This window comes from Brachionichthys hirsutus, chromosome 8 (genome assembly GCF_040956055.1).
Source record: "Brachionichthys hirsutus isolate HB-005 chromosome 8, CSIRO-AGI_Bhir_v1, whole genome shotgun sequence".
NCBI classification, from domain to species: Eukaryota; Metazoa; Chordata; class Actinopteri; order Lophiiformes; family Brachionichthyidae; genus Brachionichthys; species Brachionichthys hirsutus.
Genome location: NC_090904.1, coordinates 2,747,957 through 2,773,175, shown reverse-complemented (window position 1 = coordinate 2,773,175; position 25,219 = coordinate 2,747,957). Strand labels below are relative to the sequence as shown.

General features: G+C 45.4%; 1 protein-coding gene across 2 annotated transcripts; it reads left to right on the top strand.

Moving 5' to 3' along the window:
• slc2a1b (solute carrier family 2 member 1b) lies at positions 1 to 18,359 on the top strand. Of its 2 annotated transcripts, none has more exons than XM_068742621.1 (10): positions 1 to 3,272; positions 11,192 to 11,287; positions 13,839 to 13,999; positions 14,277 to 14,517; positions 14,610 to 14,772; positions 14,878 to 15,065; positions 15,175 to 15,279; positions 15,386 to 15,487; positions 15,890 to 16,093; positions 16,208 to 18,359. In XM_068742621.1, exons 1-10 carry the CDS (start codon positions 3,258 to 3,260, stop codon positions 16,406 to 16,408), a joined length of 1,476 nt encoding a protein of 491 aa, XP_068598722.1. In that variant the 5' UTR covers positions 1 to 3,257; the 3' UTR covers positions 16,409 to 18,359. The 2 variants fall into 2 exon arrangements, with proteins under 2 accessions (XP_068598722.1, XP_068598723.1); XM_068742622.1 differs by lacking the exon at positions 1 to 3,272 and adding an exon at positions 7,323 to 7,337.
• The last annotated feature ends 6,860 nt before the right edge of the window (positions 18,360 to 25,219 follow it).

Here is a 25,219-nt window from a genome sequence, read left to right as displayed (position 1 = left end):
CGTGCCTTCCCCGTCCTATCTATGTTGCATTCTGCTCCGTGATGCCAGTCTGTGCTCTGCCATGGTCAAGTGTGTGTTTTTGCATTATATATATATATAATGTAGGGGTTTGCCTGCCTGCTTGCTTTCATGCTTTATTTCGTGGTTAGTATCGGACTTACAGGATTAGCACTAAACATGTTTTGCCGCGGAAGTGGTATCAAATATTCAACAAATATTGCTAATAATAATAATAATAATATAATATGTATATATATATATAATACTGTATATAAATATGCTATAAATACTACCCTTTGCCTTCAAAGTTTGTGAGGATCCGTGTGCTACCAATATACCAGTGTGAAGTCTCATGGGTCTGTTCACATTATTGTGAGACCAATCTTCTTTTCAGTGCAACCATTGTCCTGCAAAAGAGGCTGCAATGGAATGCAGTGTGTAAATGTAAATCAGCAGACTGTAGATAAAGACCATTGTGTTGCATAAGAGATGTGTGACAACAGAGTGGATAGATTTATCTTTTTAGCAGTGATAGATTAAGTATTTCAATGGAAATGTGTGTGCGTGTGTGTGCGTGTGTGTGAGTGTAAAAGTGGAGGCGTGTGTGTGTGCGTATACAGTCCAGGTTATCAATCCCTGCTGAAAGACATGGCGCAACAGAGATGAACCAAACAGATGTCCCAACTGGACGTGCTGCCTTTGTCCTGACGCAGCTCAGATCTCACAAAGGACCAAAAGACGCTTATATTTCTAGTATAACTAAAAATATAGTGGTCAAAATGAGTAAAGACCAGTTTAACAGTATTTCTTAGGCTCAGGCTGTGGTACGCTTGTCCTGCCCGCACCCATCGGCTGCCCATCGGAAGTACCAGGAGTCAACGAGACTTGATAGGACTCCTTATTCAGCTTGATGCCATCCCTTAATTTCGGACTCCAGCACCAGGTTTGGGGGTTGCGTCCGCAACATGCACCGGAGGCCCTAAGTAACAGCTACGAGCAGCTGCTATAACAATGGAGGAGGAGAACATCGTCCACTCGGAATAAATGTCTCCAGCCTCCTCCGGGATCTGGGAGAAGTTCTCCCGGACGTGGGAGTTGAAGGCTGCACTGACAGAGGGCTTTGTCAGATGTTCCTAAGAGATGCTCAAAAGTTGTTTGGAAGTCTGTCCGGCCCCCTACCCTGCCAGCGGATCCAACTCACCACCAAGGTGGTGACCAGTTGACAGCTCTGCCCCTCTCTTTGAACAAGATATTCATTATGGACAAACTGTGACTAGCACAGAAGTCCAATAAAAAAAAAAGCACTGACGTTCAGGTCGGGGCGGCCGTTCACCCCAATCACCCCCAAGCGAGGTGCCATTCCATGTCCCAAGAGCAAGTCTCTGTGTCCGGGGATCAAGCCCCCTGCCGTCGAGACTGCACACCCATTACACATTGCACCTGCCCCCTATGGTTACCTCGTCGGGTGGTGAGTCCACTGAGGTAAATGTTTAGATATATGATGAGAATTGAAATTTAACGAGTGGTCTTTTGTGTCAATTTTAGTTATTACTGGTCTCTTACCGCTTTTGCTTGTGGAACATCAAAAAAACTGTCTTAATTTTGTTCTTTTATCTTTTGCATAAATAGAACTCACCTGAAACTGACCTTATTGGACAACACCATTCAAACCGTTACTTGATTATTCACAAAGATAAAGGATTTGATCTACGAGTGGAAATGCGACAGCAGGATGCGTGTCATCTCATTCAACTCGGCGGCGCACCTTACATGCTCGCGTCACTGAAAAAATAGATTTGTTTCCTGTTCTGCGCAGCTTGGGTTGTGGTCCAGCTAAACACAAATGCATCAAAGGCTTTCTTTTATCATGGGGGTCAAGGTAGTACACTGGTGCCTGTTGTTTGCTGTTCATAGAACGCGTGAGACCACAATTCATTTCAATTCAGATCCCCAACGATGTCCGATTTGTGGCTCAAAATTAGATAGTAAAGCTTGACAAGTCAAGTCAATCATGCAAAATGTCTCATGGAACTGATCCAGGTACACTTCAACTCCAATTCAATTTTACTTTTCATGGTTGGTATATAAAGATAACAAGAAGAATTTAAAACATTTTGATGATGATCTGGATCACCATCTGGATCCAGGAATCTTTAAATATATGTCCAAGTTTTTTTTTTCTTTCTCTTTTTGCCTTGGCAGAGGTTCTAGTAGCGACGGCTATTTTCATGCTTTGTCCAAACAGGACAGAGCTTCTTGTGACTAGCATCCTGAGCATTTGATTCACCGTACAATACTGTTCTTCAAAACACTTGCCCGAGTCTTTGTTCCCAAAAAATGTCTGTTATTGTTTTCATTTGGGTTTTCAAAGGATTTCATGTTAAAACTAAACACAAACAAGCTGTTCAGTAATTTTTGGTTTTTCTCCACAATGTCATGTTGTTGCTGCTGCCCTGTGAATGTAGGCCTTCTTCTTCTTGCACTATTATTTCCTCCGCCGAGGCGGGGGTAAAGTGATGGCCGGCGTTTGTTTGTCCATCCGTCCGTTAGCAAGATAACACAAAACGTTCTGGATGGATCTTGATGACATTTTCAGGAAATGTTCCACCACCTGGAACAAATAATATGTCATCTGAAAAATTATTCATTTTTACCAAAAATAATTATCGGGGCGAATGCTTTTTTTTTTTAAGGACTCATCTTAGCCTTATGTTCATTTATGTGGAAAGACCAACACAAGAATGGACAGGATTTATTTAGGTTTAATTTGATCAATGCAATGACTTTTAGATGGATTAAGCACAAAAAGATGTTACTGCTGTTTATCAACAAAAGTATTCATTTATTTATTTATGTTTAGCAAATAAAACTATCATGTAATCAAATTTGCTAGAATTCTCGGCTAAAAGCACCTTATTCGAGAATTCTTATAAACACTTCCTGTTTATTGATGACGCGTGACTCCTCGACGTCTGCCATTGGCTGTTCAGGCCCATCCTACTAGCGTTGCGTCAGCTCTGTTATATGAAGCGTAAACCGGCTCTCATCCCAAACCAACTGCTTTCTGTAAAGCCGACGATAACGAGCCGTCCTCGGAAGAACTTCGAAATGATGCCGCGCCTGGACTTCTAACACATAACGGCGAAAAGCAGAATAATCTCCTCGGCCTTCCATTTACAAGAGAAGCCAGCAAGAAGAGACAAGCAGCCTTCATCTTTTAAACTACCGACGAGCGAGTATCCCCGCACAGCGCGGCCATGGACTCGGGAAAGGTAGTTATATTTATATATATTGTTCTACATCTTTAAATATCATTGAGCCTGATTGGTGGATTGTGTGTTTTATCGGTGCTGTCGCAGATAACGAGTTCAGTGAGTTCACGATGCTTCCTGCTCGAAGGCACTAAGGCAGCGTCAGTCTGCGACGCAGCGCGTCGCTGCTACTCCGCCCGCGCGCTCGGTCCGCCTTTAGGTCCTTTGCTGTTCATTTTAGGAGTCTAGTTCGTGCCTGCATAATTTTATCTGGTAAACAACCATAACATTATTATACTGTATATGATAGGGTTAAAATCTGTTTGATCATTGTTAATCTTCAGATTTTTTTTTACTGTATTTGATATAGAGAACATAAAAATACTGATAAAAGCCAGTAATTAAAACACGTTTTATAGCAATCAATAAATAAAATCCCATATCAATTCTTAACAATTTAAGAGCTCTAATGTTTGGCATGCTTGAGAAACCGCCTTTGTCCCAACAGAGACAAACTTGTTGATGAATTTAAGATCATTATGATATAACATGATAATATAATATAATTATGTTAATACAGTAATGTTAATAGATTTGTAACTACTAACAGACAGACATGGATATCAATGCATCGTCATAATACCATAAGGCCATTATTATGCAAAAACCGAATCAAACTAATAATTATAACTGTCAGCCAAATTGTCATCTGTAGAAAAGAATTACAACGTTGTCATCTGTAATTTAATCGTGGTAATAGTATCTGAAAAGGGAAGGCGGTGTTTAATTACAGCTTTGTGCTGTAGACGCATAACATAATAAATAAGTATGACAATGTTCTATGTTAAATTACTACTGATTCCAAAGGGAAAGCTGTAGGAACATTTTTAATCGCATCCTGGACATTCTGGATATGAAGAACCACTAACCGGATTTAAATGGCCGCTGTCTTTGACCGAGGCACCAAGTCGTCCTAAATGTCTCATAACGCTGACGCAGCATGTGACCACTGTTACGTGCTCATTCCTGCCGCTCAACACAAAACAGGCCTCTCTCTTCCACCTTCTATTTCCTGCTGGATGAAGGAGCAGCTCCGTTTGACTGCCCAGCCTGAAACGTTGGTCTGTCGCTCCCCAGGGTGTTTCACCCTGCAGCGCACAGTGTGCTATTCAGGACCTTTGGGCTGCTTGTGGACATGATGGGAACGGTGCTCTCCCTTCCCAGTTTCCATTGAGACATCAACGCACAGAGACGCGAGAGCCAACTGAGGGAACATGTAGTTGAAGGCCACGGGGTATTTAAATCTTGAACCTTACTCTCCCAGGCTTTTTCCATTCCTTTTTTGTGTGTGTGTGTGATTCGTAGTTTTCCAGCAGTGTTGAACTGTCCTTCTGTGTTCAATTGCTGATTTTACATCGAATGAAAATCTCGTGGTCAAGATTTTTACCTTCGTTTTACATCAAGCTACGTGCCGCTGAGGTCAAGCATGAGCAACAGAGAGGGACCATCATTCACAGAAACCTGCAGGAAGCGGTGCATTCATAGCGATTTACAGAGAACACAAGAGACGCGCTGAGGTGCGGATATTTTAAACCCGTTCTCGGCTTGGTCCAGGCTTATGGACAGTCGTAGATGGAGCTGATACTATGTGGAGAAATGACCTGATGTTTCCTTTGCTCTAAATCTCATGTTTTCCCCTCTTCAGCCGTGTTCTAATTATATTAACCTACAGCTTCTCTAAAAATGTGTGGATGACAGCAACACATCAAACGCACCTGTCAATAAACAGGAAGCTTTGTTTTAAATAAATAAATAAATAAAATAATGAAGATGATAATTGGGGTCAAACACACGGTTGATCTGCTCTGCGTTGATTGAAACGGCTCTAACGCGTTTAGTTCCTGACACACTTGACAGCACAGGTATTTTGATTGGGAGTCCGTTGCCAACAAATGGCCTCGCATTGGACCGACTTTCAGTCACCTGCCAAATTACTGACTTACTCAAGACAGTCCAGTAGATTTACTTTCATCTGCTTTACAGTAAAGAATAGTTGTGGGGATTTAAAGCTGTTGGAGGATTTTTAATTGAGACAATGAGAGGAGCAACATTTTAATACGTTATCTTCGAATGAGAAAACGGACGGCACAAAGTGATCCTCACATCCTGACATGGGGAGGGGGGGTACTTAGATGTACACGGGAAGGGGGAGTACTTAGATGTACAGTAATGCAGTAATACCGCGACACACGAGCGATACGAGCCAGACTGCAAGCAACGTTTTGCTTTGAGGTACGAGCTCGCTTCCAGATGGTGACGCCAAATGGCCGAGCTCTCGTCGACGATGGAGATGTAGCGTGAAATTATTGATCAGCGTGACCGTGGTGTCGGCGTACGTGATCTGGTACGCCAGTACAAGAGAAGTACATCGACGATACGTACAATCCTCAAAGAGAAGGAGGCTATCAAGAACACAAAGCCTTCCAAAGACAGAACTATTAATGTCTACGTTTATTTAAGTGTACCTGTAAGGTACAATTACTGCATAAAATGTTACGTGCCGTCCAGCTCATTCGCCTCCGCGCTGTTAGCGCTAGTGTCTGCCTCGAAAGTAAAACTCATAATATAACCACATTTTATATTACAGTAATCATTTATTATATCACTCTGTGTGTGTCTATTTAGCAATTAAAAACGTTTTTTCCTTGTTTATTAGTTTGATTTGAGTGTTTTTAGACGCCGGAACGGATTCAATTGTTTTCAGTCATTTTCTAAGGGACAAATTGATTTGAGTTTCGAGCTCAGTCCAGGAACGAATTATACTCGTATCTCAAAGTATTACTGTACTTGATATAACTATAACTTGTTGATCTGTCAGCCCTGTTCCGATAGTTCTAAAACAATGGTTCTGTTTGTTTGGATGAGCAACACCCACATTCCTGAACAGTCTAAAAACTAAATATGGGCTCATTTGATGGTGCTATGGAACCGAGCCAAACTCCAGTGGAGATCACACGCTGTTGGTGTTTTCTGTGATAACATGGGCGGTGCACAGAGATAAACACGCACACGTTAAACCCATGACCTTTCTCAGGCCCCCACGCTGACGGGTCACACACGCAGTCCCGTCGGTCTTTCTTAATGTTCTACACTTAAAGGTTAATTAAATAACTAGGAGTACCAGGAAACAGGAATTTTCTTGCTACCCCTTCGAGTATGCTTTGTTGTTGAAGCATCTATATGCAAATATTAATATCTGTTTCGTCTCTGTTTTGTAGTTAAATGTGAAATGCAGATCACGCCCTTCATCGCTCTGTAGCTTCTAAACGCTTCCGTTGAGCCGCTCGGGATTATTGGAGCACGGCGATGCTTAGATCATTCTGAATGTTCTCAGACACAGCCGAACCTAATTCACATTGACTTTCTGTGAATTTATACGCAGAGACTTTTGGGACCTTCCATGTAACAAATACACACAGAAGAGCAACTAGTTTAGCAGCCAGAAGTACAAGTATTAGTACTGTCCTTCTGTTTAACTGGACGAATGCAGACATTGTTTTTTGGTCCACCAAACAACAAACAAACAAACATAGACCCCCCCCCCCCCCCCACCGCAGATCAGGTGATGGGGTTTAAAACTGAACAGCGCTGGCCTCGGCTGAGGTTGTATTTTCCACGGCCGTGTAAACTGACACCTGCGGCTGACGTCGTGTGTCGACGTGACGGGAGCAATGTAGGTCGTTACCAAGGAACCGGTAAACTAAGCAACCGGAAAGACACAGATTAGCGTCGGTTCTGCTTTTATTTATGATTAAATACAGTCTAATCCAGAATCAGTGGAAACTATTCGAGTGTGTCTGTGATGAGTCGCAAACTGCAGAGCTAGAGTAAAAAGGTGTTTGAGATTTAAGAGTAACTGTTCTAAACGAGACGGTCTGTTAGAGATAAGATTATCTTACATTTGTTCTATGATTTATAGCAAAACTCCCCCCCTCGCCCCCCCGTGCCAACTGCTGTTGGCACGATCGAATACACCCTGGATGAGGCACCATCTGCAGGGAGTTAGCGTTCATGCAAACCAAAAATGTGTCAATTTCCTTTTCACTCAGTTCATCACTGGAAGCGACTGATCTCCTCTGCAAAGTGTTATCCTCTCTCCCGTGTTCAGATGACGTGAAGTAACGGAAGCTCTCTGCTTATTTATTCGTTATTTATTGCATCCCAGACATCCGTGTTCGTGCTGAACGTTAGAGCACGGCGGTGTCGTCATGACAACGTTGACCTGTAGTCCCCTGACTCTGCTCCTATGAAATTGAATTAACATTTCCATTGTATTTTGCCTCTTTGTGGTAACAGAAAATGTTTCTTGGATCTCATAGATCTGATTTTTTTATGTTAATAAATAAATATAAGTCGTGCTTAGTAGCTTTGTAAAGTGTTTATAATTGCACATATCCTAATTTGACTAAAAATAATCCTATACTTGATTCATTCAATGTGTTAATGGCCTCTTTACATGGTTGAAGAAAGGAGTAACATGGTCGGGCATGAGCTAGATAAAGATAGATCAATACTTCTATTGCTTCAGAGGGAAATCTGGGCTCTCTGGGTGTCATTTGATTTTGCACTGTGCCGGTTCCCTCTGTCAGGCCTGCCGGCTGCTGTCAGAGTTAAACTAGTAAGAGCAGGGATTCTGCGTTGCCAGGCAACCAAAGGGCATCAACAGTGCTAACTGTTTGCAGCAGCTACGACTGGGCAGAAATGTTCTCGCAGCCAGCATCCAGTGCTTCGTATTAACGTGCAAAGCGGACACATTTGTATTAATGTTTATCTGTTCAGACATCATGTAAATCAAGTTCTACTATCCTCATGTGGGCTTAATCCGCTTCATAGCAACAAAATGCTGACGTTCCTGTTGGCATAATGTCCCCAGAACCATTGACTCAGTTTGGAAGAAGGAATATTTGTTTTCAGGCACGGGATGGGAAATCAGCAGCAGCTAGCAAGCAAACCGACAGCGTTGTGTATCCTGTATACAACCTTGTGCCAGTTTGTCGGCCGGTTGCTTCTCACCTACTCCTTTTTTGGTCCATGGCTCTCAGAGTGATCCCCGTTTCTCGTAAACGGGCAGATTAGTAATGATGTGCATGTAAGCAAACTGAGAAACACTACATTTAACTACGTAAACAAAGTGACGGATCAGCGTTCCACGCACAACAAAGAGCTTGAACCACAACCGTGTTTATGATGGCTTCAACACTGTGACCGTAAAATATTCCTTTTGGGTGTGACTTCATTGTCTCCCTTCTGAGGAAGTCGTGCATCATGCTGTTGTTTCCTGCCTGTGCACATAAGGAGCGGTATCAAATGTACCTTCTTTATTATTTTTTGGAAGGGAGAGGAAGAATGGGAGGCATCAAAACATCAAAGTAACCAATCATGAAACAATCCCGGGTTTTTATTTCACGTTTTACATCTTGATCTAATTCTAGAAGATGCGTGGCATTGATAGAAACATCTGTGTGTTCAGCTGAACATCTTTGTCCCGTCCAAACGGCTCTGGGGACGGGCTGAGGGACGTCCTCTAGTGTGTAGGTGAAAGGCAAAGGGCACGGTGGACTGCTTGGTTTCACTTGAGCGCAGCCATTTGCAGCTGGTTTCAAGCACACTTCATGCAAGGGACAAAATAGTTCCTGCTTTTGCATTGAGGGTGGGGGGGGGGGGGGGCATTTCAACAGACTCTAGGGACTCCTGGCTTTTCCAGAGGGAACAGAGAAGGTGCCTCTATCTTAACAGCCGGCGGCAGACCTCTGGTTGTAGGAAGAAACGGAAGTTCTGCTTGGTCCGGTTGGCTTTAAGAGCCCAGCCCACCGTGCAGAAAAGCTCAAGTGTTTACATTTTGTGCCCCCAAAGAGCCCTGTCATGGACTTGATGAACCTCAGAACCGAGAGCCCCTATTGGCTCAGACACGTGGGCGGGGCTTCATGCTGGCGTGGCAGCCCCCCCCAGAGGACACAAATTCTAGCCCTCACAAAAAGAGGCTGTTTGCAATTTGCTTCCCAGGTCGACTATATCGCCGCGTTTAAGGCGTAGCCTGCTTTCACCTCGGTGCTACATTTATCCTAAGCTACGTTCGTAAAGGTTACGCTGTTTAGGTTTAGTCCCAATGACGAAGGAGAGAGTTGTTCTCTTTGCTATAATATCTACTTCCCTGTATCCTGAGAGCAATCCATTTGAATTGAAGGTAGTGGTAGCTTTCGTTGTGTCGCCTGTCCATATATGGTCTGTCCATGGAAGCGAATAACTGTAATATAGATTGTTAGCTCATCTGCAAACATTTCTAGTGACACTCACAATCCAGCAGGGTGATGGTTCCACAGTGCTCAACATGCCCAACATCAAGCAGCAGACAGAGCTAGCAGATAGCAGCTATCTGACATGGAATGTAAAGTGAGTGTAGCGCTTGAATCGCCAGAAAGACTTTACGAAAGCCGCGTTTTCCGCTGCACGGATCTGACTCGACTCAAAGGTTGTCTGGGGGTCATTTTTAAACGCAAGATTACACCTACCTACTCTAAACGGGACGCCTCACGAAGCTACATATTTTCAACAGGACACACACACACACACACACACACACACCACTCATCTGTTCAGGACAAGCCGGGCATTGACCAATTGGTGGTCTGGAACGTTTCCCGTCATTTCTTTTGGTCACTGAGTTCAGCCGCTTATCCAAATCACGGGTTACGCTGGCCCCCCATCCCAGCTGGCGACGGGCGAGGCGAGAGGTGGGGTGCTGTGGATCTTGCTGTGAGGCAACGATACGTGTTCGTGGTGCTCAGAGGTTGTTTCTGCTGCCCCCAAAAGGCTTCAACAAGAATGTTACTCAGCATTCAGGGTCGACGCGGTCACACAGTGTCTCAGATGATCAGATGAGGGCTGCAGGTACGTGTGACTCGCATGGTTTCTGTCAAAACATCAATCATCCAGATACGTGACGGCTGGCAGGTGATATAAAAGTCGGAACATAACGTGGCGCTCCTGTGCTGGTTGTCCTGCTTTAAATCTCCTCAGAGGTATGTGCACGTACTCTGAGTAGAGGCTGCAGCAGCAGAAAGAGCCATAGTAGCTCGAGGCCTTTGTTGCCTGCCTGAGACAAGAAAATAGACAAAGACTTTCCCCCGTCTGGTTTCTTAACGTCTTGGCATGAGATCTCAAAGCTCTACTGATCTCCGGGGTCGGGCAACAAATGGACTCTGTAGGAACGAGGGCAGGATCCCAGATAGTGACACGCGGTCCCGTCGAACCCGGAGCTGTTTCAGTAGATTACAGATGTTTGGGAACAGCTGTAATCTACATCCCTGCATCTCTTTACTGTTTGTCTGCAGGCCCTCGGTCTCGTGTCATTTTCTGTAGACTGTCCAGTTGTATTATTTTGCAAAATAGAGAATTATATCAGGAACTTTCAAGGTATATATATATATGTATATATAGATTCAATCTACTTGATATCAGTAAGCAGTGAGATAGATCCGCTGCAATTTCCACCTTTGTATCATGTATGTGTTTGTTGTTGTTGTTGTTTTTTTGCATCTTTTCCATCTCTTGGAAAATGAATTCTAAAATCCTGTAAAGCCTTGAACTTGAAATAATTGCTAGAAAATTCTCATTTTAGAAACTTAAGTGTTTAATATTTCTGGCAAATGTGTAAAAAAAAAAACATAAAGAAGTTTCATATAAATCTGCATTTGTAAGCTTTATTTTGTATATATTTTTGCTTGCATGTGTGTGATTGTAAATGTCAGGTTTTTGAGATGAACTTTACGATGTCGAGGTGTCAAAACCCTCAAGGGCACCGACTATAAACGTGGAGAATGCAGGCTTGGTTCACTTTGTAAAACGAGTAACTGGTTCAACTGATCTTTGTGTTCCTGCAGCGACTAACATTCCCATTACTGATGAGTGTCGGAGCAGCTGTGATTGGCTCCTTGCAGTTCGGCTACAACACCGGCGTCATCAACGCCCCTCAAACTGTAAGTAATCAGTCAGTCAACAGCATCTTCATGCACAGATGCAGACCCGGGAACAGCGTTACTCGGGATGGGGGGGGGGGGGGGGCTGTCATTCACAGGGGAGGGTTTTCTATTGCCCCAATGCTAGTTGAATTAGCCAAAGTGAAGGGGGTTTGTCTTAATGGGTAAGACGAGGATTCTTTGTCCATTCCCAGAGGAGTCCAGCGGATCAGGAGAAGCTAGACAAGGAAATGAATCCGGGGGGGTAATAGCAATATGTTTACGTGGTTCTGTGGACTAAATCTGCAGAATGTTTCTTCTAAGGTCATAAGGTCACTAAAGGAACTCATTTCCTTCTGGGGAAAGTTGGCTGGCATATCAGTAAAACTTTCACCTGGCCAGTTTGCATTGTTCAGACACGCCCGTGGGTGCACGGCTGATATTTCCACAGGCGTGCCGCCGAACAGGCAGACCCATCTGCCCTTTGTGTTTACCCGTGATGACGACACACAGTAAAGCCCCGCGTGGGCCGCTCGTCTTCCATCAGAGCTGCGCTCGACGTAAAGGAGGGCGGCGCCCATGTTTAGAGGTTTAGAAGTTTAGAGGTTGTTCAAGGAGAGAGGGAAGCATGCTCTGTGCTTTTCCATCGGCGTGACGCGAACAGCGCCGAGTGGCTGTCGCCCAGACGATGACAGCCGGATGTCGAGACGGAGCTCCAAGGAATGAACCCACTAAAAAACGCCATTCAAAGGAAGCACCGAGCTAAAACGTCCTCATAGTGCAGGTTTACCTCATCAAATCTCTTGTTATTTCCCTCCCTCTATTTATTTTATAAGAATAATTAATCAGATATGAATCTTTTATCCGGTGCAGCTTTGCTTCCCCGAGAGGCCGTCCGTCTCAGACGCTTTGCTATTGGCTGTTTGCAGGGCTGCAGATCAAACAAGAGGTTTTACACAGGGGCCTTGTCTGAATCTGCAGGGCTACTGCAGTCATGTTGGTGACGTAGTACTTGCACTTGTGGTGGCGTGACGCTGATTAGATCCGCTCTTTCCAGGGCCTCGCCGCTGCCCCCGCCCTCCTGCTGTTGCACGTCTCCCGGCGCCACAATCCAAACAGCATCCTTATTTGGAAATGTCATCACAGGTTCAGCTCGGTGTTTTATTTATTAAAGTAGTTTCATCTTGGAGGCATTTCTTGTGCTAAAGCTGACGGCTTTTACACTTCTTAGAAATACATTCCTGTTTGATTGACCCCCCCCACATACACACACGCACACACAAAGCGTTTCTTTCCTAAATTGCATTCCAGTTACGAAGTTGCATCCATCTAAAGTCCTTCACACAGCTGTAGTAGATTTGTTTTAATAAAGGAACAAACAAAAGTGCTGCAGCGACGCTGCCTGAGTTTGTCGGAGTGGATTTATTTTCCACCTTGAGCGGGAGCCCGCTCCAACACCCCGTGCTGACAGCGGCCAGCGGCCAGCGGCAGCGCCTGCTCCGGACGGCACCGTACGCCCAACAGAAGGCTGGACAGACGCGGTGAAATAGTTAGGAGCCAGTGAACGAGGCACTTTAGAGGCCGGGCCTCCGGATACACGCCCAACGAGCTCAACCGCATTCATTCTCTTGATGCATGACACAAAATACACACACACACACGCACACACACACACACACACACACACGTAAAGCACATACACACATATCCATAATGGGACATCCGAGTAAGGCAGCTTTTGAAGGGCAGAGGTTTTGTGATGGGGGGGGGGGGTGTAGTGTGCAGGAGAGTATCCAATGACAGTCCTGTGAGTCAAGTCATGTGAGTGGAAGCTGCTAGTGGACGTGTCCCGGACGTCACCGTACGTCCCCCTCCCTGGCAGCAGGCAGGCGGACTATTCATAACTCGTTCTGAGTATTTATGCCATCGTCCGAAGAGCTTGGTCAACCGCCACGCATTTCAGAACGCAAACACGGGTTATATTACGCTCATAAAGCCAACGCTGCACAGCTGTAGTCAAACGCGTGATCGGGACGCCATGGCGGTAGCGGACAGAGGCACGCCGCTGAGGTCACGGAGCCGTGGGCGGCTGCAGACAGGGGGCGGTAGCGGACAGAGGCACGCCGCTGAGGTCACAGAGCTTGCAGACAGGGCGGTGACCTTTCTGAGTCATGTGAGGCGTGTCCGTGTGACGCACATCAGCCGACGCGGCCTCCGGAGCTTAACCTCGTCATGAGGTCGCCCCGGGTCGATTATTCAACACGGCCCACGGAGACGTTTGGCGTGAGAATGGAGCAGTGGCGAGGAACAGAAATCTGACACCTCGCCATTGATGAACTTCCTGGATGTCAGGGAACGAGTCTAATGATTACGCAGTGCTGCCCCCAGCTGGCCAACCAGGGGAACGGCATGATGTAAGCTCCTCCGTGAGGACATCACAAGACAAGAATCGTAATGACGTTATGGCTCACAAGTGGAGCCGATAGGAGATAATAGATAATAGATAATAGATAGTCTTGTTTCATTCTGTGATAAATGATGGAACGTCTGCCTTTTCTCTCCCCGCCACCAGATCATCGAGGGTTTTATCAACGTGACGTGGACTCAACGCTACCAGGAGCCCATCTCTCAAGGCTCGCTCACCGCCATCTGGTCCATCACTGTCGCCATTTTCTCTGTCGGTGGAATCTTCGGCTCCTTCTCCGTCGGACTCTTTGTCAACCGCTTCGGAAGGTAAAAAAAAAAAAAGAACGGAAGCCCGATAGTCTCGGCTTTGTGAGACGAAACAAAAATACTCATAAAAGAATTACATTGTCTGACTTTGACCTCCTTCGTCCTTCACGGGGCGACTAAAGTCATGCTCAAGCCTGACGCTTTCAGAAAGAAAACGCCGAGCTCTTTCTGTGTTAAACGGCCCAGCATGAAAACACAATGTTAGCAAACAAATCCGCCGCCGTGCCTCTTAGATCATCATCTCAGCCGATGCTAGCTCGTTCTGCCTCGCACGCAGGAAGAACTCCATGCTCATGGCCAACGTCCTCGCCTTCGTTGCCGCCGTGCTGATGGGCTTTTCCAAGATGGCAAATTCCTGGGAAATGCTGATCATTGGCCGTTTCGTGGTCGGCCTCTACTCCGGCCTCTCCACTGGATTTGTGCCGATGTATGTGGGCGAGGTTTCCCCCACGGCCCTGCGAGGGGCCCTCGGAACGCTCCACCAGCTCGGCATTGTGATCGGCATCCTCATCGCGCAGGTCAGAGGACAGCGACCGCGGCGTTTTCATTGATGAGCTGTGACGTCGCCGGTTATTAACCCTCCGCCGACATGGATCCGGGGTGATTTCAGGTGTTTGGGATCAAGTCAGTCATGGGCAACGAGAAGCTGTGGCCACTGCTCCTGGGGTTCACCTTCGTCCCTGCGGTAATCCAGTGCATCCTGTTGCCCCTCTGCCCTAAGAGCCCCCGCTTTCTGCTCATCAACAGGAACGAAGAGAGCAAGGCCAAGGCCGGTGAGTTGACACAAAACGCGCTCGCCTTTACGACGAGCGCTGACCTGACGAGCCTCGGAGGGAGCGAGACGGAACACGTCAACAATGTCCCTCCTCCCTGCTCAGTGTTGAAGAAGCTCCGAGGCACCTCAGACGTCAGCGCTGACATGCAGGAGATGAAGGAGGAGAGCCGCCAGATGATGAGGGAGAAGAAAGTGACCATTCCCGAGCTGTTCCGCTCGCATCTCTACCGCCAGCCGCTCGTGGTCGCCATCGTCCTGCAGCTCTCCCAGCAGCTGTCTGGCATCAACGCCGTGAGTGTTCGGCCGTCGAGGCGATTCGCACGCCGTTCATCAGCTACTTCACATGACGGTGAGAATGAGGAGCAGAAACCTGCAGCAGCTTGTGCTTGTTACCTTTCAGGTGTTCTACTACTCCACCAGTATATTTACCAAAGCCGGTGTCCAGCAGCCTGCCTACGCCACCATTGGAGCCGGGGCGGTCAACACAGCCTTCACCGTGGTGTCGGTGAGTTCTGAATATCTTCAGCAGATATGATTTCCCTGCATCGTCGGTGCAGCAGCGGTCGTAAAGCGTTTGTTGAAGTCCCTGCGTCTTGTTTGCTTTGCCGCAGCTCTTTGTGGTCGAGCGTGCTGGGCGTCGCTCGCTGCATCTGATTGGGCTGCTGGGAATGGCTGTATCTGCAGTCATGATGACTATCGCCTTGGCTCTGCTGGTAAGGTTCTTTAAAATGTGTCACATACATATATATATATATATATATACACACTAGGGGTGCAACGATACACAAAATTCACGGTTCGGTTCGATACATTTTCATGCCTTTTTTTTAACTTGTAGTTTATTGAAATTAACAACATTTGTTGCAACTCAAAGGTACAGTTTTTAAATAAAATAAAATTAAATGTGTCTGGAGCAGCTGTACCTGACATGTTCTGCTGTGCATACTAAGCACCATATAATAATAATAATAATAATAATAATAGGAACGAATTATACTCAAGGTACTACTGCATATATCTTCCTGAGACCCAGCCCGTTGACATGCGTCCTCTGTAGTGGACAAATGTCCACATATATAATAGCTAACCTCTCGTCTGTCTTGGCTTCTTTGTAGGACGAGCTCAAATGGATGTCATACGTGAGCATCGTATCTATTTTTGCCTTCGTCGCCTTCTTTGAGATCGGCCCGGGCCCCATTCCCTGGTTCATCGTGGCAGAGCTGTTCTCACAGGGGCCCCGGCCTTCAGCCATTGCTGTAGCTGGCTTCACCAACTGGACTGCAAACTTCATAGTGGGAATGAGCTTCCAGTATGTCGAGGCGAGTACATGCACCACCGGATCATGCTATGGAATTCATCTCTTTAGCTTCCTGTCATTTGGATCGCTGTTAGGACGCCGCTCAATAATCCTCCTTCCTCTCGACTCTTCACAGAAGCTGTGCGGCCCCTATGTGTTCATCATCTTCACCGTGCTGCTGCTCTTTTTCTTCATCTTCACCTATTTCAAAGTGCCGGAGACCAAGGGCCGGACGTTTGATGAGATCACGGCGGGCTTCCGTCAGTCGGCTGGCGGCAGAGATGAAAAACACTCGCCGGAGGAGCTCAACAGCCTCGGAGCGGATTCTCAGCTCTGAGTATTTCAGCTTCTAACAAAGCCTTCCTCAGGTCGAGGAGGAATGAGAAGCGTCTACTAACCAGCAAGTAGCCAGATCCGTCTGTAGAGTCATTTTCACGCTGTCACCATTTCATTACTAAACACAGAGGATTCCCCAACATGACTTCTTCTACCGCCTCTCTAGTGTCACATGGACACTTTATTGCCTGGGGGGTGGGGGGGGGGGGGTGTTTAATATTTTAATGTTTTAAAGAAGGAAAAGTGGCGTCCGTATCAATTAGCCAACCTTTTTTAACGTTTTTTCTTCACTGAATATGTTACTGATGTGTACTTATACTCTGTTCTTGATGTGTACTTATACCCTGTTCTTGATGTGTACTTATACCCTGTTCTTGATGTGTACTTATACCCTGTTCTTGATGTGTACTTATACCCTGATCAGTTCACTGTGAGGAATACTTGTTATATCGTAAAGCTGGATCACTGTAGACGCTAAACACTGTAGGTGCTGCTCAGTCAACTCTGTCTCTCCCCAGCAGATGGCGCCCCACTCCAAAAAAAAGAAAATACATACAACTATAAGTTCCTGAATACACAAATATGTTGGTCAACACTTTAGCTATCAAACATCGTTGTTTGTATAACTTCCATCAGAGCAGGAGGAACATTACCATAAATAGGTCATTCCATGCACCACAATCAGCCAACGGACTTCAGTCTGGTTCCGACAGCCCAGCTCACCAAACCAGAATGTATTTTTGTTAAAGTTCCCTCCTCAGCCTCTCATTGGGAACGTTTCAGGACACATCAGGTCAGTATTTTGGAGTTGAGAGTTGCTGCAGAGTTTCTGATGAGGGTCGTCTGGAGCACGAAAACGGCTGCAGGGCTGCGCGCTGTTGCTCTGCAGCATCAGTCAGAAACAGGAACCCCTTGGGACAGCTTCAACCTTTTTTGGTTTGTGTTTTTAGCAGCACTTTATTTTTCACAGCAGAACTCACCGCGTGGAAGCTTTGTTACTGAAGAGATGCTGGAATACTGCTGATGGGTTACTTGATGTTCGGTTGTGTCACGTGTTCGTGTCGACTGTGGCCTCGAATGGCGCCGCGTTGAAGTTTGTGAGTAAATGGTAATATTCATCGAGCTGACCCCAAATCCAGCTCAGACATCACATTTGATTGCAATCATTCCATAATTGGTTGGTACAGTAATTAGTACGTTTATAGCACAGCACTGTATTTCCCAACACGGACTGATGCCTTTCAGATTTCTGACGAGTAGCACAACTATTTTTTTTGAAATATACATAGAGTTGTATTCCCACTTGGGCATTTCATTTCAACAAAATCTCCTTATAGCTCAGGCCGACTTGTCTAAAGACACGTCAGCTGACAGACCTGTACGTTTTATGGATTTATTTGCATTTCAGGGTTGAATCCATCAGATTTCTCATGAGGATTCAGCAGCCTCCTGCAGCGTGAAATCCTTATACAGGAAAATGAGCCCTGGTCGAGTCCCTTGGGCGATGCCTTAATGTAATAATTTATGATTTCAAACTTTTCTGGAAGTGTTTATATTTTTTCTTGCGCGTTTTGTAAAGATGTTAAAGGCATATGAAACACTATATCCACGCTAAATTGATACAATATTGAAGAGTCGTGATTCTATTGCAGCGGTGTGCCTTTGTGTTTCATACTTTTATTCCTTTCTGATTTTATACCTGATGCTTTGTTGCGGCATAATAAAACACAGAATTAATTTGCAGTCAGATTTTACCTGGTAGCATTTAATGAGACACATTCAGTAGTTTGTTTTTTAGTGTAGTGCACAGAGAATATCTATTGTTTGTCTTCATTAAGTTCTGTGTGTGCGGTGTCGGAAGGTTGACCTCTGATATTGTAAATGTAATAGCCTGAATGCTTTTACAGTCTGTTAGCGGTTCAATGGTGAATAAAAGAAGACACGCATACAGATCCCAGTGCTCAGTTTGTCACTTTTGTTGTAATTAAACCTGCAATAATACTAGCATTGTAGTGCATAAATGTTTTTTGAATCCTGAAGCCAGCTTTGATAACATCACTAGATCAGACTGAAACATGGCTGCACCGCCCCCTCATCAAGGCGGTGCCCTCTCTCTCATTCAAGGGCATATATTGTTTCAAGGGGCCCGTCGTACTGGGGTAGCATAAAGGACAAAATAAAGCCTTGAATTTACAGTAATTATTTAATGTGTAGCAGTTTCAAATCAATTGCATGAGATTCTGAATTAAAAGTCCGGTCGTAATCTTTAGAAGTACTGAAATACACCCAATGGGTTGAGAAGCAGGAAGGACGCCTCCTGAAGGTTGAGTGGAGCAGTGCAGGTGAGAGACTCATGGCTGAACTGATTTAACTAAGTGAGAGCACCTGTTGTGGCAACAGGTGCTCTCACTGAAGGGCAGAGTGAAGAGCCAAGAACACTGTTCAGCTTGAGGCCAACCACAAAGAAGCCACTGGTACGGATCGACTCGTCATATTAAATAGGCACTTCAAATAATTTAAGTTAAAAGTCACCCTGTAAAGCATATCATTTGAATCATTGTGTTAAAGTTAGTGGTAAACATTAAGGGGAATAGAAATGTTGCTTCCCTTTTCGGTAATTGTAAATTTGTTTAATTGAAGGTTTACAACCTGACAATCCTCCGATGCACAAAATAAAATTGGAGAGAAGAAAGGAGCTGTTCCGAGCATGTTTGTGGGTGGCCAGGCCCGTTTTCAGGTTGGGGCAGAAGCTGAACGAAAAGGATAACTTGACAATACTAAGCTAAGCTAATTTCCTGCAGGTGCTAGCTTATATGTAATCAGCTTTTAAAAATATATATATATTTTGGTTTAATAGATGCTTTAAATTATTTCATCTCTGGGGCCAGGAGATGAAATGTAATTACATTTTACACTCATTTTTAGATTAAAAATATATGTTTTCCCAAATAATCAGGCTATTTCTTATAATGTCGAAAAATTGGACGTTGTGATCATTCCTCACATTAAAGAATATACTCAAATTGTAATTAATCGTCACAGCCTCCATCTATACGTAGATAAAGCTAAAAGCTAAACCAGAGAGAGAGAGAGAGCGAGATGGCCCGAGAACACGACTCCCTTCATTTTGCATCTTGGGTAATTATTTTTGACACGGCACATCAACAGAGACAAACTCTGACATCTTGAAGCATTCGGGATCGACACAGTGAGCAATGTGACAAAAGCAGTGAAGACAGAGCCAGAGATGGAGAAAGTGAGGCGGCAAAGGCGCGAGGAGGAAAGCCCCAAACAGCGGGGGGGGGGGGGGAACTGACTGGCTGAGCTACGAGGAGGTGAAGCGGATATAACTGTCGTTCCGGGGAGTCGCGTGGACGTGACGTTTTCCAACAAAGGCTTTGAAGGATATTCTGATGCTCTGAAAATGCAGCAGGAGGTGTGTAACTCTCAGTGCAACTAATGGGCCGAGAGAGAGGAGGAAAACACGGCGGGGGGGCTGTGATGGTGTCCCCATCAGGTTTACGTGCACTACGGTGCACATGACATTGCTGCTTTTGTGTATTTATTGAGAATTAGTGGATCTTAATATGAAATGTGTTTTCTCCAGAGTCATCGCCATCACCTGTGCAATACTCCCCGCGAGACCAGCGGCCTGCGGCGAGCCCTGCTGGGACTGTGATGAGCGGCAATGAAGAGGAAGACTCATCCTCATCAGGGGGGCTCGTCCTGAGCGGGGGGGGGGGCGACAACTTGGCTTGTGTCTGCGAGGTAAGACGCAAAGTCGACATGTTGACGGAGGCTGAGGGGAAGTACGAGCGTTCCCTAAAGCAGATCCAAAGTATCGAAGGTCAGACAAATTTAGAGACTCCTAATTATACAAAGCAGAGTGCAGCCCCCCCCCCCAGCAAAGCTGTGTGTCTCGGGCGCGCTTGTCTCATCAGCTGTGTGGAAGGAACGCACCGTTGCATGTGTACAAGTTGTGTTGTGTTCAGCTGCAGTGTGTTTCTCATCTCTCCTTCCAAAGTTTGAAGAGAGCAAGTAAACGTCTCGTCCTCCAGGGAGGGTGCAAAATAAGAAATAACCCCCCGGGGGGGGGGGGTCTGTTGTAAAGTTCTGCGGCAATTGAAGTCCAATCTCAGTTCCTGTAAACGTTTTCAGGACACGGTGATGGTTTTACGTCTCGCAGCTGCTTCCGCAAAAACAAATGTTGCAGAAGCCAACAAAGAGCCCCCCCCCCCCCCCCCCCCTGTAGGATTTACTGAAGGCGAGAGGCAGACTTTTCATTCACGCGGTTATGGAGGTCTCAGCGGACGCACTGCAGAGAGGAATGGAGGCATGCAGGGTGGGGGGGGGGGGGGGGGGGGGCATGAATTATTTAGAAACTCCAACACAGAGTCCCGGATTCCATCCTCCATCCTAACAGACTCAATCCCAGACCAGCCAGGGCTGCAGGGGGGGGGGGGATATAACGAACATGCTCCCAGCTAATGGACAGAGAAGTGGGGACACTGGGATGTTTAATAAATGCTCCCTGATAACTTCCTCCAGATGAGGGCATCAGCTAAAATGCAAATGTTATGCAAAATAAAATATGAGCGAAGCAAAGGCACAAAAAAAAGAGTTCAGTTCGATACTTAAAACGGACGGGGCAGATCGGCAGACGAACAGATACAGATAGAGACGCAGCTAAAGAGCAAGTGAGCATGTATATATATATATAAATAAAGACGTCTGGATGGAGGACGTTGTTCCTCGGCCTTCATGCTTCAGCCTTAACGGTGCTTCCGGCATTAACCCTCCACACCAGCAGAGGTGCTGCTTGGCTTCACACACAGAGCTCTCTCCAGATTCTTTGGAGTTTGATTATGTTTTTTTTCTTCCCCCAGACATCAAGATAATTTCTTTTTTTAAGAATACATTGTTCCAGCCTTTATTTGTTAAATATAGTGAAACCAGATAATGAAAAGCCAATATTGACCTGCAGCCTCCCTCTTCCTCTATCGGCTTGTCGCATCAGCAAATCAACCCTCTAGTCGATTGCACGCTTAATTCTGGCAGAGTTTTACGGCGGCTGCCACTCCCGCCGCCGCCCTCTGGAACTGTGCAAGCCTACAACCTATCAAACCTTTGGTGAGAAGAATAGATTATAGATTAAGTCCAAATAAAACCAGGTTTCTGACAGTTTGAGAACATAAATCCAACTGTGTGGATTAGTTGGTTTGTAATTTAACTTAACTTTATTTATACAGAAAAATAAGGTGTATTTATATTGAATATGAAAAGAAAAAAAGATCATTTAGGCAAGACAAAATTTAGGAAGGTTTACAATCTGTTATTTCACAAGCGACATCAATGGTAGAACCCCCCCAAAATAAAAAAGGAATTTAAATGTAAATTGTCTCTTGGCAAACGATTATATTACGTTGTCCCAGGTCCACTGGCGTCCCTCCGTTTGTCTTAATGGTGAAGCCTGTTTCTGACGTTGGATTCACAACTCATCCACTCACGCACCGTCCTACACACAAGCCAACACAACCTCCATTTGTCCTTTCTCCCACCTGTTCTGTCTCACAGATCCATCGCTCGCAGATGATGGAAGCTACTTTCTCATAGGTTTCCAACAGTACATTTCAGGATTGTAACAAAAACATTGAGATTAAACTGGGTTATAAATTGATCCCAGGCTCAATGGAGCTTGCAGCGAAGAACAGCAAATAGAGCTCATCCAGCCGTGTCATCGTCCCCCCCCGGCGAGCAGAATAAAGGCATCTCGGAAAAACCTTCGAAAGGCTGAAATCATCAAGCTTCCTTTAGACGAGCATTCCTTCCAGCAGTGGTAAAAAGTTTACTTTGGTCCAAAACAGCTCCGACATCACAGAACGTATCGGAGCGGGTAACCTTCTTCCTTCTTCTTTGTTATTTTTGTCTGCAGAGATGGAGCTGCTGTGTTTTTGCCTGCAGCATATTATTGAGTACAACGCATATACTCGCATATTCCTCCTACAAAGTTCCCCTGCCTCTGTGGATGTCCACTGTCTATCCTAAAGAGCGTCCATCAGCCACATGCCAGGATCATGGGGCGCTGCAAATCAAAGCACCTTTAAAGATGAACCGATTTGCATGAGTGTATAAATCAATGCAAACCGTCATCGCTGACAGCAACCGGCATCAGGATTACTAATCATGGCACCGAACGATCGCTGCCGGTTTCCTTAATTTTGGTGGATCTGCGATTGGCCCGATTTCTACATATGAAACCGATATTATCCACGGATCTCATCTCGGTCTGAAAGTCAGGCCACTTTCTCCTTCTGCTCTGCCATTAAATCGCCGGCAGGCCCGCCTATACTTGCCCGAGCCGATCGCTCTGCCCCCTGCACAAGCATTGAAAGTGGGCACCTGTTTCGCCTGTCCGGTGACAGCAGAAAGGCTTTTGTTCAGCATCAAAAAATAAAAAATAAAAATGCCACTGATGTACAAGTGACTGCAATAAGTCTGTGAGAACAGTTAATTCAATTTTATTTCTATAGAGCCAGATCATAACAGAAAGTTATCTCAAGGCACTTTACAGGAGTAGCGAAAACTTCCCTTTAACAGGCAGAAACCTTGGACAGAACCTAAGGCTCATCTGTCTGGACCAGCTGGGTTGAGAGAGCGAGAGAGAGAGAGAGATGTAGAAAGACATAAACAAGTACAGGCAGTAGGAGAGTCAAAAACAAAGAGAGAGAGAGAGCAGGAACAGACAAAAACATAATGTAACACATAGTCTGACTAAAGAGCTGTTACATGAAGCTATAAATGCTAATGCTAGCGACATGGAGATCAGAGTTGAAATGACCTGTTCCGTGTTAATTAATGTTATTACCTGTTGACTTATGAAAATGTTAAACATTCTAAACTATTAGAACGTTTGACTTTGAGGAGCTTTTTGTCCTGCAAGCTGTTTTACAATTTTACATTGAAATTGTCACCAAGCTGCTGCATTTGGCCATTTTTCTTTTTTTTGCACTAGAGAACCTAAAATTCAGGACACCATATTGGTGGTTTAGGTCGTTTTGTTACATTGTCCTGTAGGTAGTTATTTTATTAACGACACACACACACACACACACATATATATAATATATATGTTGGTATATAATATATACCAACAGAAAAATGTAATTTCCTGTTGTAACTCATCGAGCATCAGAAGTTAGGAATGGATCATGGACGTGGTGATTTTAATAGAATTCTTCTCTCTCACATCGAGCCCATGCAGGGAGACGGGGCCGACTCATGTAGGGAGTCAGTGGCACTACGTGCTGGTATAATTAAAACAGGAGCGTGTAATTACCTTTGATTTGTGAAATAAAAAGTCTTTTAAAAGAATGCTTTCCGATCAGAGCAAAAATGCATTGTATTTGGCAGTGGCTCATCCGTCATCCAACGTATCATATGAAATGGCAAAGCTCTGAATGGGGGCGTGAGATAGTCTCTGCGACTATTGAAAAGCCATCGCCTATCACAAATAGCTTTCACCAGCCTCCGGGGTCATGCTGCCTCACGTCTGATGTCTAAGTGCATTCTGACTCATGCAGAGAGTCTGTTCATACCGAAGGCCCCCATCAGTGAGCAGGACATGATGTTCTCTGGTAGTCAGGAGTGCCTGGACTGAACTTATTGAGACCCACGATGCCGAATCGCACTTCTGATTTACCTGGATAAGAGGATGCGTGTACATGAGGTCAGGGTGATCCAGTTGTAGTTTGTAAACACGGAATAGTTCCGTGTTTTGGGAAACATTCTCATTGGCTTGAGGATTGTTATATTAATTTCAAGAGTAATGTAAATGGGTGACAGAACGCAGCTTCATGCTTGCCTATTACATTTCCAGCATAATAGGAGTGAAGAAGTGTAACGCTTAGCACGGGCCCTGTCACATTCTTTCATCTTATAGAACATGTTAATGTCAAACACATTTTACACAATCTGGGCAAAAAACAATGTTTCAATGCAGAATCCACAAACATAGATCTTCATTAACTTCACGTCTGAATCAGTTCCGCCACCTTTCCCCCCCCCGTTCCCTTGATCCTGACCTTCCACCGGATGAATGAACACAGCCATAGACATCAAATCCCTCGCTTCAGCAGCAGCAGAACTGCAGGCAGCATGAAGCAAAGCACAAATTGCTAATGGACACTGAATGACACAAAAGATAGGCGGGTTGCTAAAATGAGACGGGGTGTGGAGGGCAGGCGGGCGGGTCAGTGTTTGTGAAAATTACCACAAAAAAAATCATAAACCTGAATGAGATTTTCAGGTTTTCCTCCGACTCTCGGGGCATCTTTTATTAATCGCGTGGAGGAGGAGTGTCCTGGAAATACCCCGCGCACGCTTCTTGCCTGCAGCACACTCACAGGAAGCCGTAATATGCAAAATGTATTGATCAAACATGGGTAGCCACCATGCATACTAAGCTGCACACACGCACACACACACACACATTGTGTGCATGGGTGGAGCGCATTGGTCGGTGGGGATTGGTCACATGACTGTGACAACGTGCTCATTTAAAAGAGAGGAAAAAGGGACTTGGAGCTTCAGAGGCGAAGCGGCAAATTTGGCTGATCATCCGCTCTCCTCTTTCCTCCTCTGCCTCCAGCAGCCCGATGAGCGGGAACAGCCGCCCCCCGTCCTCCCCCCATCCTCCCCCCGCTTCCACGGACGCAACAGTATTCCTCCCTTCTGCTTTCTCACATTTCAAACTGCTGACACACATATTTTTTTTCATGGTTCATCTTCATAGCCGCAGTCAGGAAGTGGGTCC